General features: G+C 41.6%; 1 protein-coding gene across 1 annotated transcript in view; it reads right to left on the reverse strand.

Annotated features, from left to right (window-relative positions):
- Window positions 1-13,577, reverse strand: part of LOC143286857 (phosphatidylserine synthase 2-like) — a 35,994-nt gene extending 22,417 nt beyond the window's left edge. The window contains exons 1-4 of the mRNA XM_076594699.1: window positions 13,496-13,577; window positions 8,090-8,396; window positions 7,399-7,500; window positions 6,397-6,479 (exon numbers count right to left, since the gene is read on the reverse strand). Coding sequence (XP_076450814.1) covers window positions 6,397-6,479; window positions 7,399-7,500; window positions 8,090-8,235 — 331 coding nt within the window. The 5' untranslated portion in view covers window positions 8,236-8,396; window positions 13,496-13,577. The remainder of the gene's footprint in view (window positions 1-6,396; window positions 6,480-7,398; window positions 7,501-8,089; window positions 8,397-13,495) is intronic.
- Window positions 13,578-13,591: the final 14 nt, after the last annotated feature.

The following is a 13,591-nucleotide window of genomic DNA, read 5'->3' on the forward strand; positions in this document are numbered from 1 at the left end:
AAGCCATTCCTGCGCCATTTCTGGCACTCTGAGTTGCCTTGTGGTTCTGGAGTTAGAGTCACATGGCCTAAGGAGGGTCAAGGGTAACAAAGTAGCCTGAGGGACTGATTCGGCATGCGTGACCCTATTGGGGAGGGTCAGTTTGAGCTTGGCAAAGTCCGAGTTTGGTTCAGGCTGGTCCCTAGGGAGGTGTGGGCTCAATCTGTCCCCCTGGGATGGGGCGAAGAGTGCTCATCCGCTTGTTCGTCCTCATCCGAAGACAGGGGCTCCCACTCTTGTTCGCAGTCCATCCCCTGCTGGGTGCCATCCCAAGTGGATGTACCCGCTGGGGCATCCTGTGAGCTGTGGTCAGCCCAGCTGGATGAGCTGGGACGATCCCGAGCAGGGACATGGCCGCAGCTGTTATGTCCTTGACGCCTGAAGCGGGTGGGGAGCGTGTGGACCGTAGGTCCAACCATGCTTGGGATGGTGGGTGCCACACCTTCTCAGAGAGGGCGTCCCCGGATGCAAGAGGGACCCACGAGTGCTGTGAGGGGACAAACACCCACTCATCTCCCTGTAGGACCGAGGGCTGGGTAGGTGGGAACTGCAGGCTCCCCCAGGCCGAGCGGGGCCCCTCGGCAGCCATCGGTCCTGACAAGGAGGCCGTTGTGACCATGGAGGTCACCTGTGGGTTGACAGAGGCCCAATTTGTGGACTGAGTGGCAACATTGGTCGAGGAGCTCGACCTGACCGACAAGAAGTCGATCCCACTTGTCGGGGCTGTGTGTGTCACCCTGTGAGATGTGCTGGGTTGGGTCCGGTGGGGAGCAGACAAGGGGTTGGCCCCTGGGGCCTGATGTATGGACAGGGACAATACGGAAAGTCTGGGACTATATGAGTTGTCTGAGACTAAACGGCGTTTGTAGCTATGTATGGACCCGGACAATACGAAGTCTCAGTCTAAAGCTGGGACTAAACCAGCCCAAATTTACACCCGCGAAAGAGCAGGCGGACGGGCCATTGTCTCGGCCTATTATCAAAACAAATATGGCGGCAGTCATCTTTCTCGCACACAATCGACGGAGGCAACGCCGAAGACCACGGATTTTCAGGGACAGAAGTCATCCAATGGAAATTTATGATGATCGCTAAATCTATAAGAAGTTTAGATTCGATCGTCAAACCATCTATGATTTGACAACCGAGATTGAAGAGGAGCTCGAGTTTCCAGCAGTTAGAACAGGCGCACTCACTCCTGTGCTGCAAGTTTTGCTTACACTGAGGTACTATGCCACTGGTACCTTTCAAAATACAGTAGGAGATCTCATCGGGGTTGATCAAAGTACGGTCTGTCGGACGATCACACGAGTGACAAATGCTCTCTTCGGGCTATCTCGTCAATACATAAGGGCACCAACCCAGCGACAAGCGGACAACAGCATGGTGAAGTTTTTCAACATGTGTGGTTTCCCCCGTGTATTTGCTTGCATCGATTGTACTCATGTGGCCATTCAAAGGCCACATGAGCAGGAGCACGAATTCGTCAATCGCAAGAATTTCCACTCCATAAATGTTCAGGTAAGTTTGTTTATTCTCAAATCACATATACGTTTCGAATGATATACATTACTTATATTTTGGCATGTTCTCTCTTCTTCTTCTTATTTGTTGTTGTTGTTTTATCATTGTTTACTTATTGTCGTTGCTGCTGCTGTTGCTTTTTTCTGTTTATTATTACCAGTTTTGTCAAAATCATCATTATTAATGTTTATTTCTTTACAGGTCTATTTATTTTTTTCTGAATTCCAATCATACATATTTTATTTATTTATTTTTCCATTGATGTGTTAATTATTCAATAAATGTATTTATTTTTATTCGCTTACTGATAAATATCATTAAACTTGTTAACAACTAGGCCTACTTCAAGGCCTGCCTTGCATTTTTGGACTGAATTTCGACTGCTTACCTTTACGACTCTTTTATGTCGTGTTAATATTGTCTGTTGAATATTCTGTGACAGCCTGTATTTCCTTTTCGTATTGCACTTTAGAGCTCCTAATGACAGTTTTGAGCTTGTGGATGTTTACAGATGACTGGAACAAAACTGTGAGTGAATGTGTATGGGTGGATGTGCGTTTTTGTATAAGACACATGGATTTTATAGTGTGTGTGTAAGAGAGAGAGAGGGGCGGGGGTGGGGGGTGGGAGGGAGGGAGAGAAAGAGGGAGAGAGAGAATGAGAGGTTTAAACATAAAATAAATTGGGTTGCATGTGAGTGTTGTGTAACAAGAAGGGCAAAATGAGAAAGTGAGTGTGTGATACTGTACATGATGATAGATATATTAAATTTGGCTGCAACGTATTTTCTTTTTTTAACCTGTAAGTCTTAGTTTTACAAAGTGATTAACTGTTTCAGGTGGTTTGTGATGCTGACCTCGTGTTCATGAACGTGATTGCCAGATGGCCTGGGTCAGTTCATGATGCCAGAATCCTTCGTCTGTCTACACTCTACAGGGATTTTGAGAGGAACCAGAGACCAGTGGATGGAATCATTCTCGGTGATAGCGGGTATATGTTGAGACCTTGGCTGATGACCCCGGTCAGAAATCCAGCCACAAGAAGGGAAAGACAGTACAACTTCTCCCACAGTTCAGCACGTACAGCTGTTGAAAGGGCCATTGGGGTCACCAAACAACGTTGGCACTGCTTGCGAGTTGGACTTGGTTTTCAACCTACAAAGGCCTGCAAGGTCATCATTGTCTGCTTTATGCTGCACAACAAGGCAAGGCACTTGCGTCTGCCTCCACCTGCGGGTGATTCTTCTGATTCATCATCCAGTGACAGCAATGATGACAGCGCTGACGAAGACGACGAACCCAACGTTGGCAACGAAAGAGCAAGGACAGCAGCTGGGAAAGCAGTTCGAGACAGGATTATTCAGGAAAATTTTTGAAACAGGTACTAAGTGATACACACACAAACAAGTGAGAGAGAGAGAGAGAGAGAGAGAGAGAGAGAGAGAGAGAGACAGACAGACAGACAGACAGACAGACAGAGAAATCTTTTCCAGTTTTAATATTTTATTAAGATGACTTGTTTTAAAGTCAGTAAATAAAGCAAACAAAAATACAAGCACATGGATCAAAGAACACACTCACACACACACACCAGTCTCAAATGTACATATATGAAGCCTGGAAGTTATACAAGCTTTCTGATTTGGTCAATGGCTCAAAGAAGATGAGACTGGAAATCAAATTCGGATTTCTAGACCACAAAGCAAAGAAATAGGAAAAAAAGGTACCTTGAATTAGAATAACAGTCTGACACTGACATTGTCAGGGTCATAGAGAGATCAGTGTCATATAAAGATCAAGGTCAAATCAAGGTCAATAATTTCACTCCGATTCTGAGAAAGAGCGCTTCTTTTTACCTTCACTGACCTCCTGTTCGAGGAGTTGAATCTTTAACTCGAGTGCTTTTTTCTGCAAGTTTTTCTAGGCCTACCACGCCGCATTGCGCTTGGCATGCTGACTGGCTCAGCTTGTACGAAGAACGGCTTAGCGAAGAGCATCACCATGGCTGGATTAGAGAAGTTCGGTAAAATGTTATCAATATATTTCTTTCTTTGTGCTGACTGTAAGGAATCAATAGCACATTGAAAAAAAATATTCACTTCAGTTTCAAGTATCGAGTGCTGTGTTAGTGTGTAACAGAGAGTTACTCACACAGTCACACACACACACACACACACACACACACACACACATACACACACACGCACGCACGCACACACTACTGTATATACAGTGATACTTGCACGCACGCGCACCACACACACACATACACGCACACACTACACACCAGTCACAACCCTTTATAATCTCCGACAGGGGGTGAAAAAACCCTTTAAAATGTCTACCCAGAGGGTGACGATCAAAAACACGGTGCGCATTGAACCGGAAATGACTCACTCGGAGCGGTTATTCCCCGTCTAAAAATAGTTTGACCTCGTAGGCTCAGACTAATTGTCGATTGTCTCAGACTTCGTTGTCTGAGGTGAAGTCTCTGTCCATACATACGATTTTCCGACTTCCCGAAGTCTCAGACTTTGAAGTCTCAGACTTCGCAATAGTCTGAGACAAAAATTGTCCCTGTCCATACATCAGACCCCTGGTCCTCCCGGCAACCCAGTGTGCACCATAGGTGCACCCCAGTACGGGTAGAATGGGGGTAACCACCCATGGGCACCAGCCATCCTGTGACCCCAACCCCATGGGTCACTGGCGCCTTGACCTCCATGAAGGGAAAAACCTGGCCAAGTCAGAGGGAGGTCAGGTCCGACTTGGGTGTCAGTCCCGCCCGAAGACGAGCAGTGGAGACTGGCCAGATAGCGGGAAGACCTGCAGAGCAGGTGGCCACGCGCCCCGAATCCCCTCCCGTGGGGAGACTGGCGTGGCTTGGCCCGGGGTGGGCAAAGCAGAGGTCCCCCCCGGAACCAAAATTTTCTCCCTCCCAGGAGGAGGTGGGGGAGGGGGGTCGACAGAGGAGGGAGGAGGGGGAACAGCAATGGGGCCCCTGAGGGCCGTCTCCGAGAGGGGACCCGGGTAAAGGCCGGGCGCGGCCTCCCCTTGGGAGTTTGCGCCTAGCCGTGAGTCCCCACCACCAAAAGAGGACTTGCCACTCCCCCCTCTCCCTGTCTCGCGCTGGGACACCTCGGGAGGCAACGCTCGTTCCCCTTTTCCCCCGGTCCCCTTCATGACCGTTTTACTGGTACAAGTGTCGCCTCCGCGATCAGCATCTAAAGACGCATCGCCGCAGTCTGTATCGGGAGGAATCATGAGCTCCGGGCCTGGGAGAGTCTCTTGCCGAGTCTCAATCCCAGCCTCATGATTTCTGCCTTCGTGGGATGGCATACGAGAGGCATGGTACCCAGCGAAAATCCGATCCCAAACAGAGAAAGGAAAGACAGGATCGACTTAGAGGTAGAGAAAAACAAACAAATCGAGGGGGCCGAGTCGAATTGAGTACACAGAATGTAAGAATACAATAAACACAAGCCACATGCAGCAAAATAAGGCCAAATGAATACGCTTAATAGCCAAAAAAAGCGTAAGACGAGACAGAGCGTAAACCTGACAAGATGGCGTGGAGAGCCTTGGCCAAAGGAATGATTCAGCGCTTATAGCTTTTAGAGGTGTTTGATTGGCTAAGAGCGGACCAGGCAAGATGGCTCGTCTTTTCAATGTTAGCCGCGTGAAATTTGGCCAAGCAGAGCAAACCGATAGGCCTAGATTGCATCAGTTTGTCATGGTACAGTATATGACACCAAAATAATCATTCCAAACTAATGTAAAAGATTTCACAAGACAGAGATATTTAGCCGCGGTTTGGATATGAATTTCATGGCAATGGCAGGGGAGTGAAATATCTGCCATTTGAGAACAGCTTAAACGGCAGTCCAAAACCAGTAAAGATCCCTGAAAATATGTCCATACATTATGCACCACACACAATAATATGATCAAAACTGCAGCATGAATACTGACATGGTCATTACACAGTACTTAAAATTCTCAACTGGAGGCAGACCAACATTGACAATGACATCTGGGTACCAAGAAATGAAATGAGTCACTATTGAAACTGACTCCAAATACTGCTGTCTAAGCAAAAAGGCAAATATGTATGTCAAATGGACAATACACACTGTCAAACAAAACAAGGTCACTACACAAATCGATAGTTACAGAAGCTTATGGCACTTTGCTGTGTTGTGGTATAATGTATTGCATTATATTACTTTTTGTCACGACAGATTTTTCTTGGTGAAATTTGGGTTGCCCTCTCTGAGGACAGCATGTCACCACAATGCAGTGCCACCCTTTCTTTTTCTCTCTTTTCTTCTTTTTTTGTCTGCACGTGCGTTTGTTTTACAATCACTGTATCAAAGTGGGTTTTTCTACATATTTTGCCAGGTGCAACGCTTTTGCTGCTCTGGGTTCTTTTACATGCACTAAGTGCATGCTGCATAAAGGACACTGGTTTATTGTCTCATCTGAATGACTAGCACGCAGATCACCACTCAATGTCTAGTGGAAGGAAGAGCAAAAATCCTTGTCCATATATCCTTGTCCAAAAAAAAAAAGGGGGGGGTGGCACTGAAGTGTAGCGATGCACTCTCTCTCGGGACAGCAGCCCGAATTTCACACAGAGAAATCTGTTGCGATAAAAAAGTGAAATACAGAATACAGAAATGAGGGACTGTAACCTGTGGACGATCACTTCATAGCTAACACTACGTCACCACTGCACATCTATCATACCTTATTCACCACAAACAGCCAACCCTGTGAACAACTGTGACACACCTGCTCATCATTCCCCAGCACAGAGTTGCTGGAAACTCACCAGGATGTGGGCGAATGAAAGGGCCGTCAGGAGTGTGGATGACGCCAAACAGCAAGAACGCCAAGACGACAGCTGTGAGCCCTCTGAAACAACACAACAGAATGGAACATGGCCCGATATATTTTCAGTGATCAGTAAATGATCAGTGGTCCTCACTGTCTATGTTTGCATTGAAAGCCTTTGTGTACCAAGTCTGTGTACAAGTGCAGGCATCATTCTGTCCAAATTATATCCCCAGTCTAAGTAATTTTTGTTATGAGTCTTAAATGAACGAGGAATTTCCACATTCCAAAACCAGTGTTTCGTTTTGAGGAGCAACTGGGTCATGGTAAAGTATGTCTAGTTAAACCAGTGTTGTGTTTTGAGGAGCAAGTTCCTCAGCCCCCAACTCCTGCCCCCTCCCCTTAATCCTTTACCTTCACTCCCCTCCCCACCATCACCCGTCTTGCCCCACTTTTCACCTCAAACTTCAACCCATCCCCTGCTTAAACCACCTTTTCTCATTTCAACTACACTGCACAGATGATAAAATATCATTTTCTTTGGTACAGATAATCTTTTCCTACTGGTAACACTAAATCTGTTGTCATAAGAAGGCATGTACATTGGAAAACACATTCTGAAAAAAAAAAGAACATAATGCTTGTATGTAACAATACTCACTAGCACTGTTGTATTTGCATTCTATTCTTTGGCCCAGTTATCTTTGCTGAGGGTTGCTTCTCATCTTAATCTTTAATACTGGCAAATAACCTGAGATTTTTAGAGTGTGCTCTTTCTATTTCCGTTAATTTAAGAAATTCGCGAAACCTTGATGGTGGGCTTGGTTTTGGCGCCATGTTTTAACAGTGAACTTCAACCAAAAACATGTATTTCATGACTGATCATACAGACCAAACTACTTCTACTGAATTATGAAATAATTAGGATCATGACAGCCATAATACACATATTTTCCACCAAATGTAGTGAAGAAAGACATCTACTCAACTTTGTCTTTACCTTTTGGCATTGTAGTCTCGGTCAAGAACACTCTCCTCCATGAGAGCCACATAAACTAAAACAGCACTGAAGATTACTAGCACTGTTATAGTGTGTGCATTCCTGAAAAAAAGCAAAAAAGCAGAGATTAATAAAATATAAAAATAACATACAGGCGGATAAATAAATACAATTCACTATACCATACTTAATAAAAAATATAAAAAATTGAAAGAACCTAAGTTCTATCATTCACTATACCATACTTAATATATAAAAAAAAAATGGAAAGAACCTAAGTTCTATCCTGTTTCTATGTTTTTTCCAGTAAACCATTTTGTGACCTTTATTTCAATATGCCATTTTAAAACCATTATTAAGGATTGTGCTGTACCCATGACCAGGCACAATAGCAAGTTTGAATAAAACTGGATATAACTATAAGATATTACTATCTTTTTTTTCCTATTTTTCTTAATAATACCCTTGACCTCTGACATTTCACCCTGCTTACCTAAATAAAAAACTTTTAAAAAAAACTGTTTTATTCTCATCTACCATCCTGCCATGTTCAGTTCCTGTGCTTCATTTAATAGCTAAGAAAATGCCAACATTTAAGTTTACCATAGACACACACACCTTGTCGATGCAGACTCACTTTATTACACACTTGAGTAAAAGTAGAATCTATATCATATCACACAGCACTTACCAGAAAAAGGTCATGGTTCCATCATCATAGAAATCTTTCTTCTTGGCTTTATCTGTCTCCCAGTCATGAGCAGTAGCAGAATGCATACGGAGCAACTTGTCTCGATGCAGTTTGTTGCCCGACTCTTCTCTCTGGACGGAGGCCATACTGACAAAAATGCACCCAAAACTTCTGTGTCACAAGAGGATCTGACAGCCAGTCTGCAGCACAATGTTATTTATTTCATATACTCAACTGATGTCGCATTGGCTGATCAAGTCTGAATCCACTGTTACTGACAGCTCTCAATTGTGGATCACACCATGACCTGGAACATAAACAACATCAACAGATCATAGTATTAGTAACCATGCTAAATTGACACGGGTACTGGTCATTCAGCTGGGACAATATATCAAGGTCCCATTTGCAGCAGGCACTTAACACACATAAAGTAACCTACAGAAATAACAGGGTTGTCCCTGGCAAAAAGGAAATTTTCTATCTAAAATTACGTTTAAATAACATACTTACCGTGACCCAACTAGTGCAGACTCCGGCAGGGGTCTGACATTCCTGTCCCATGCAAACTACTATCCGCCTATGCGGAGAAAACGAAACTACGGCTGATAACCTCCCGGAAGTAGGTAACCTCCCCTTTGTCCCGCTGGCTAGCGCCCTCTTTTGACAAAATCCACTTTAATAGTAAAACAAATACACCAGCAGACAGGAGAAAAAGTGGCATGGCACTGTAGCAACATGCTCTCCCTGGAGAGAATACTCCAAATTTTACAGAGATAAATCCACTGTGACAAAAAAATAACACAATCAATACAGTAATATTAAAAGGGCTGGAAGAGAAAGAGGAGAGGAGATAATAAGCATGGTTAACTGACAACAATCATGACAGCTTGTGCAACAAAGTATCAACAGAAGCTACAGGTAGAAAGCATGCTCAATTTTGTCCAAGATGAATGTGCATCATTCTTCATTTCTGAGCTATCTTTTCTGATGAATGATTTCCCTGAAAGCAATTTTGACAGATGTCATTTACGCTGAGTCGTATGAAACTTATATAAAATCACAATGACTGAATGAGCATAAAAAAGATGTAGCCTATGAAAATAATAAAATTAATGGTTAACTGAAGAAATAATAATAAAGTTTCAGAACCTTTACATTTCTTTTTTTTTTTTTTCTTTATATATAAATCATAATATATACAGAGAGAGAGAGAGTTTTCATCTGTTAATTCATGGCTGATCATGTATGTATATAAAAGCAATGAATCAAAAGTCCTTTCAGTACCTTTGTTCACATGGGTGAAACCTAATTACATTGTTGAGGATGTCAAGAGTCACAGAAGTGAAGCAACTTTTTGTTGTTATTTGGCTGTTAACTATCACTGCATTCCTCATGTTTGTTTTTCTTTTCCTTTTGTCTTCTCTCTAAAAGGGTTCCTGGGGACAGGACAAGTTGGCTTGTAACTGAAAATCTTGACAAAGGGTGTCTGGGTGGGCCTATCATGATAACTGCAATAAACATCTCTAAAAAGATTGAATTTAAAATGTTATCTATGACAGTATGAGTATGACATCTTGATTTGAAAGTTTGATCCTGTTTGGGTTTATCTGGGTTATTTTCTTAAGCTAATCAGGTGAAAAGTACAATGATTTCATCAGTCTGTTTTGGCAGAGACCTGTGTTAATGGTATCTATAATTAGAGTTAGTTATCAGTTACCCAGGGGCAGGATCTGCCCCTGGACCCTCCATGAATCACTTTGTTCACACACAGAAAACTGACAGCTTCTCAGTCAGCATGGTTGCTGCCCAAACAAGTGGTAACTCATCATACTTATAAATAGGCTAATCAGTAGTAATCTATAAAAATTACCAAAAATAACAAATAAAATAAAATGAAATAACAAGCAAGACCTTCAGATGCGGAGACATGGCGAAAAATGTAAAGTACAGACTTTGACTAGAAAGAATCAAGCTGCACCCCCCAGCTCCCACTTTCTTGAAAATCTTTTTTGGGTGGGGGATGTTGTTTTTTTCTTTTCTTTTTTAATTAACAAAATTATATAGAAACTAAAAGCATCCTAAATCTTTAGAAACTAAGCATGAGCAGAGGACACCATGCTTATAATGTTATATCCACATCACCTTAATATCTGAATAGATTTGTTCAAGAATTATCAACTCAAAACATACACATATATGTGGAAAGAGATATGATATGATATGATGATTTATTGTCAAAAGCATTTACAGCCATTTTGACAAAGGGGGATTACAAAAAACTAATTAAACAAATGCAACAAAACACACTGCAGCAACTATATGCAAGAAAAGGGTAGGGAAAAAGAACAACCAAAGAGCAAACAACATATGGACCATCCATGGTCATAATTCATTTGCTTATATAATAATTGGTGAATCCATTTATTCATTAGCATTGGGGAGTCATCTGTATATAATTATGTGCATTTTACTTGATTCTTTATACTGTCTGCCTATTTTCCAGGGCTTTCTGCCTACAGTTAAGTGCTACAGTAAGAAATTTTGACATAGCTGTTACCATTACTCCGTTCTCATTTTTTAGCACATGTTGCATGCGGGTCAAGTCATCAACAGGACTTAATTCTATGCTGAATGGATATCTGTTTCGGATGTGTGTATATACAGGACAGTGGAATAAAATGTGAATTTCGTCTTCTTTTTTGAAGCCACACATTGGGCAACTGCTGTTTGCTTCGGCCTCAGTTAGATACCATACCCTATGACTCCTCACTCCGCACGCTCTCAGTCAGAATTGTGTAAGGGTATCTCGGAATTTCTTGGTGGTAATAAATGACAAATATTTTTTTGCGCCAAATGTATATTTAAACAAGTAGTGCCAGCTGTACTTTTCATTGTGTTCTATAGTATTTCTGAAAGCCAATTTTGTTTGAAACAAGAAATTGATCTATCTTTGAAAACTGCTATGAAGTTATTTTCATACTCAACACCTTGGCATAACCATACAATACCAAAACCATTGTCATTCAAAACTTTCTTTACTTTCGATACCCAGTTATTTTTTCCTAGTTCATATGTTTGTCTACTAATTCTAATTAAAGGCAGTTTTGTTAGTCTGAGCCAATATTTAACACATTTCACTGCAGTTCTGATAAAAAAGAGGACACCTGCCTGTCTCCCCATACAGCAGCTTATTTGATGAGTGCATAGGCATGTTTAGAAACCGTTTAATTGAAAATGTATGCACCTTTTCTATCCAGCTAATAGGTCCAGGTTCAAAATCCCAAACTTCAAAGGCATACGTAAGTTTGAGTTCTATTTGACTGTCAAATAGTTTCCAGAACAGAGCAGGACTGATAGAACCCAGGCGTTTCATGGCGATCAGGAATTCTATTACTCCTCTTTTACTCTTCCTGCACGGTTTGTCAAGGGAAGTAGTGAGGCAGACTTTGGTTATGAATGTCAACCCTAAGTATTTATATGCATTTGTAACTTTAACTTCAGTGTTACCATACAGCCACTTTTCGCTTGATGACAAATATCCACCCATGTAAAACACTACAACATTCATTTTAGCTAAATTGACTGTGAGACCTACGCAATCAGCTTCATGATTTAAAACATTCAGTTGAATCTGCAGACCTATAGGGGTGCTTGACACCAATATCACATCATCTGCAAAAAGCAACAAGAAGATTTCTACAGCATTAGGTATCATTCCGATGTCATGTTTACCCATTTTTGATAGTTCCATTGCCAATTCATTGATAAGAAAAGAAAATAACATGGGACTAAGTAAACAGCCCTGTTTAACTCCTCTTGGACAATCAGACAGATCAGAATACAAACATTTGTCACACACACATGCAAGTACAGAAGTATAAATTCCTTTCACAGCTTTGTATAAATGCCCATGTATGCCTGATTTTCTAAAAACATCCCATAATATATTTCTGTCCACCGAATCAAAGGCCTTTCTAAAGTCCACAAACGCAATGTAAAGCTTACTTAAGTTACTATTATTCTGTAAATATTTCTGTACAAGTCCATACAATGTAAATATGTGATCTACTGTGCTGTAGCCCGCCCTGAAACCTGCTTGCTCTTCGAGTTCAACTATCTTTTCCTCTCTTTCTGCCCAAGCTGTTAATCTTTTGTTTAGAATGTATCATGTATGTATATGCTTTGCTTATAACGCTGGTCAAAGCTATCCCACGATAGTTGTAAGGTATATTTGAGTCCCTTTTCTTATGGATTGGCATGATTATTGATTTTGACCATTCCTTACGGAATGTTCCATCTTGAACAACCGGTTAAAAAGCTGAACAAGAAAGTCAATGAGATCATCGCAAGCGTACTTTAGCATCTCACTGACGACTTTATCACAACCAGTGCTTTTATCCGGTCTCTTGTCAATCAGAGCTCATCATGTCGAAATAACCATGAGAATGAAAGTCTATCAGCTGACTTCATTATCTTTTACTCACTATGCACCAACTACCTGTAATGCACAATGTAGAACACTTGCCCACTGCCAGTAATGCCCATTAGTGGTAATGTGCATGCCATTTTGCTCATTTCTAGTAATAAACAAAAACTGCTGGGCATGACTGGTAATGCACAAATTATCACTATTGATCATGACAGATATAAACAGATGTATTACAATGCAAAACAGACATTGCTAAATAATAAACAAAGATCATTACATTAAATTGATTAGTTTAAAATTAGATATATGTTACAGTCACTGTGGCTGCATTATGGCTGTACTGTTAAATTATTTATCAAGTTTATTTGCAATGATCGAACTCAACAACCTGGGTTTACTAAACCAGTAAATCTAATGGAAGATTATCATACCATAACAATATTAAGGTGTGTAGGCCTGTTAAGGCCTTTTGCCTGCTTTAAGTGGGAAAAACTGATCTCCCTACTTTAAAAAATGTGTAACAGTTCATATATATTCTGACCCAAATAGTCTGAAATGAAAAAAGTCACTCCCTTTGTTTTACATGATTACATTTACAATGTGACATTCATAGCAACACATTAAACTTAAAGTTACAGGTACACTGTTCTTGAAGTTGAATATGTGATGTCTATCACTCCAGAAATTTAACTTTATTGACTGGCTGTTTATAGTACAAAGAACCTCTGTAAAAGGTCGGTCAACCTGTTATTTCGAGACCTGTTTGTTTACACATTGACACATCAACTGCTCCGAGTTACACACTGAACCTCGCCCAATGCGACCTCGTTTCGTGAAACTGAAAGCGCAGGCCAAAGACATTTCTGGATCGTTCCACCAGTCCAGCCACTCTATGATTTTCATGCACCACTGCATAACATTCCAGTAATACATTTTATACTCTCCGTTGTTTAAAAATACAAAGCATAGTTTACCTTCTGGCTGTCAGATCGTAGCTCGATGTCGATCAGCCGGACCACTATCAATAAGCCGATCACGCAACACTTCGGCCCATAGCATTTCGGTTAGTA

This window comes from Babylonia areolata, chromosome 10 (genome assembly GCF_041734735.1).
Source record: "Babylonia areolata isolate BAREFJ2019XMU chromosome 10, ASM4173473v1, whole genome shotgun sequence".
In the NCBI taxonomy this organism is placed as follows: Eukaryota; Metazoa; Mollusca; class Gastropoda; order Neogastropoda; family Buccinidae; genus Babylonia; species Babylonia areolata.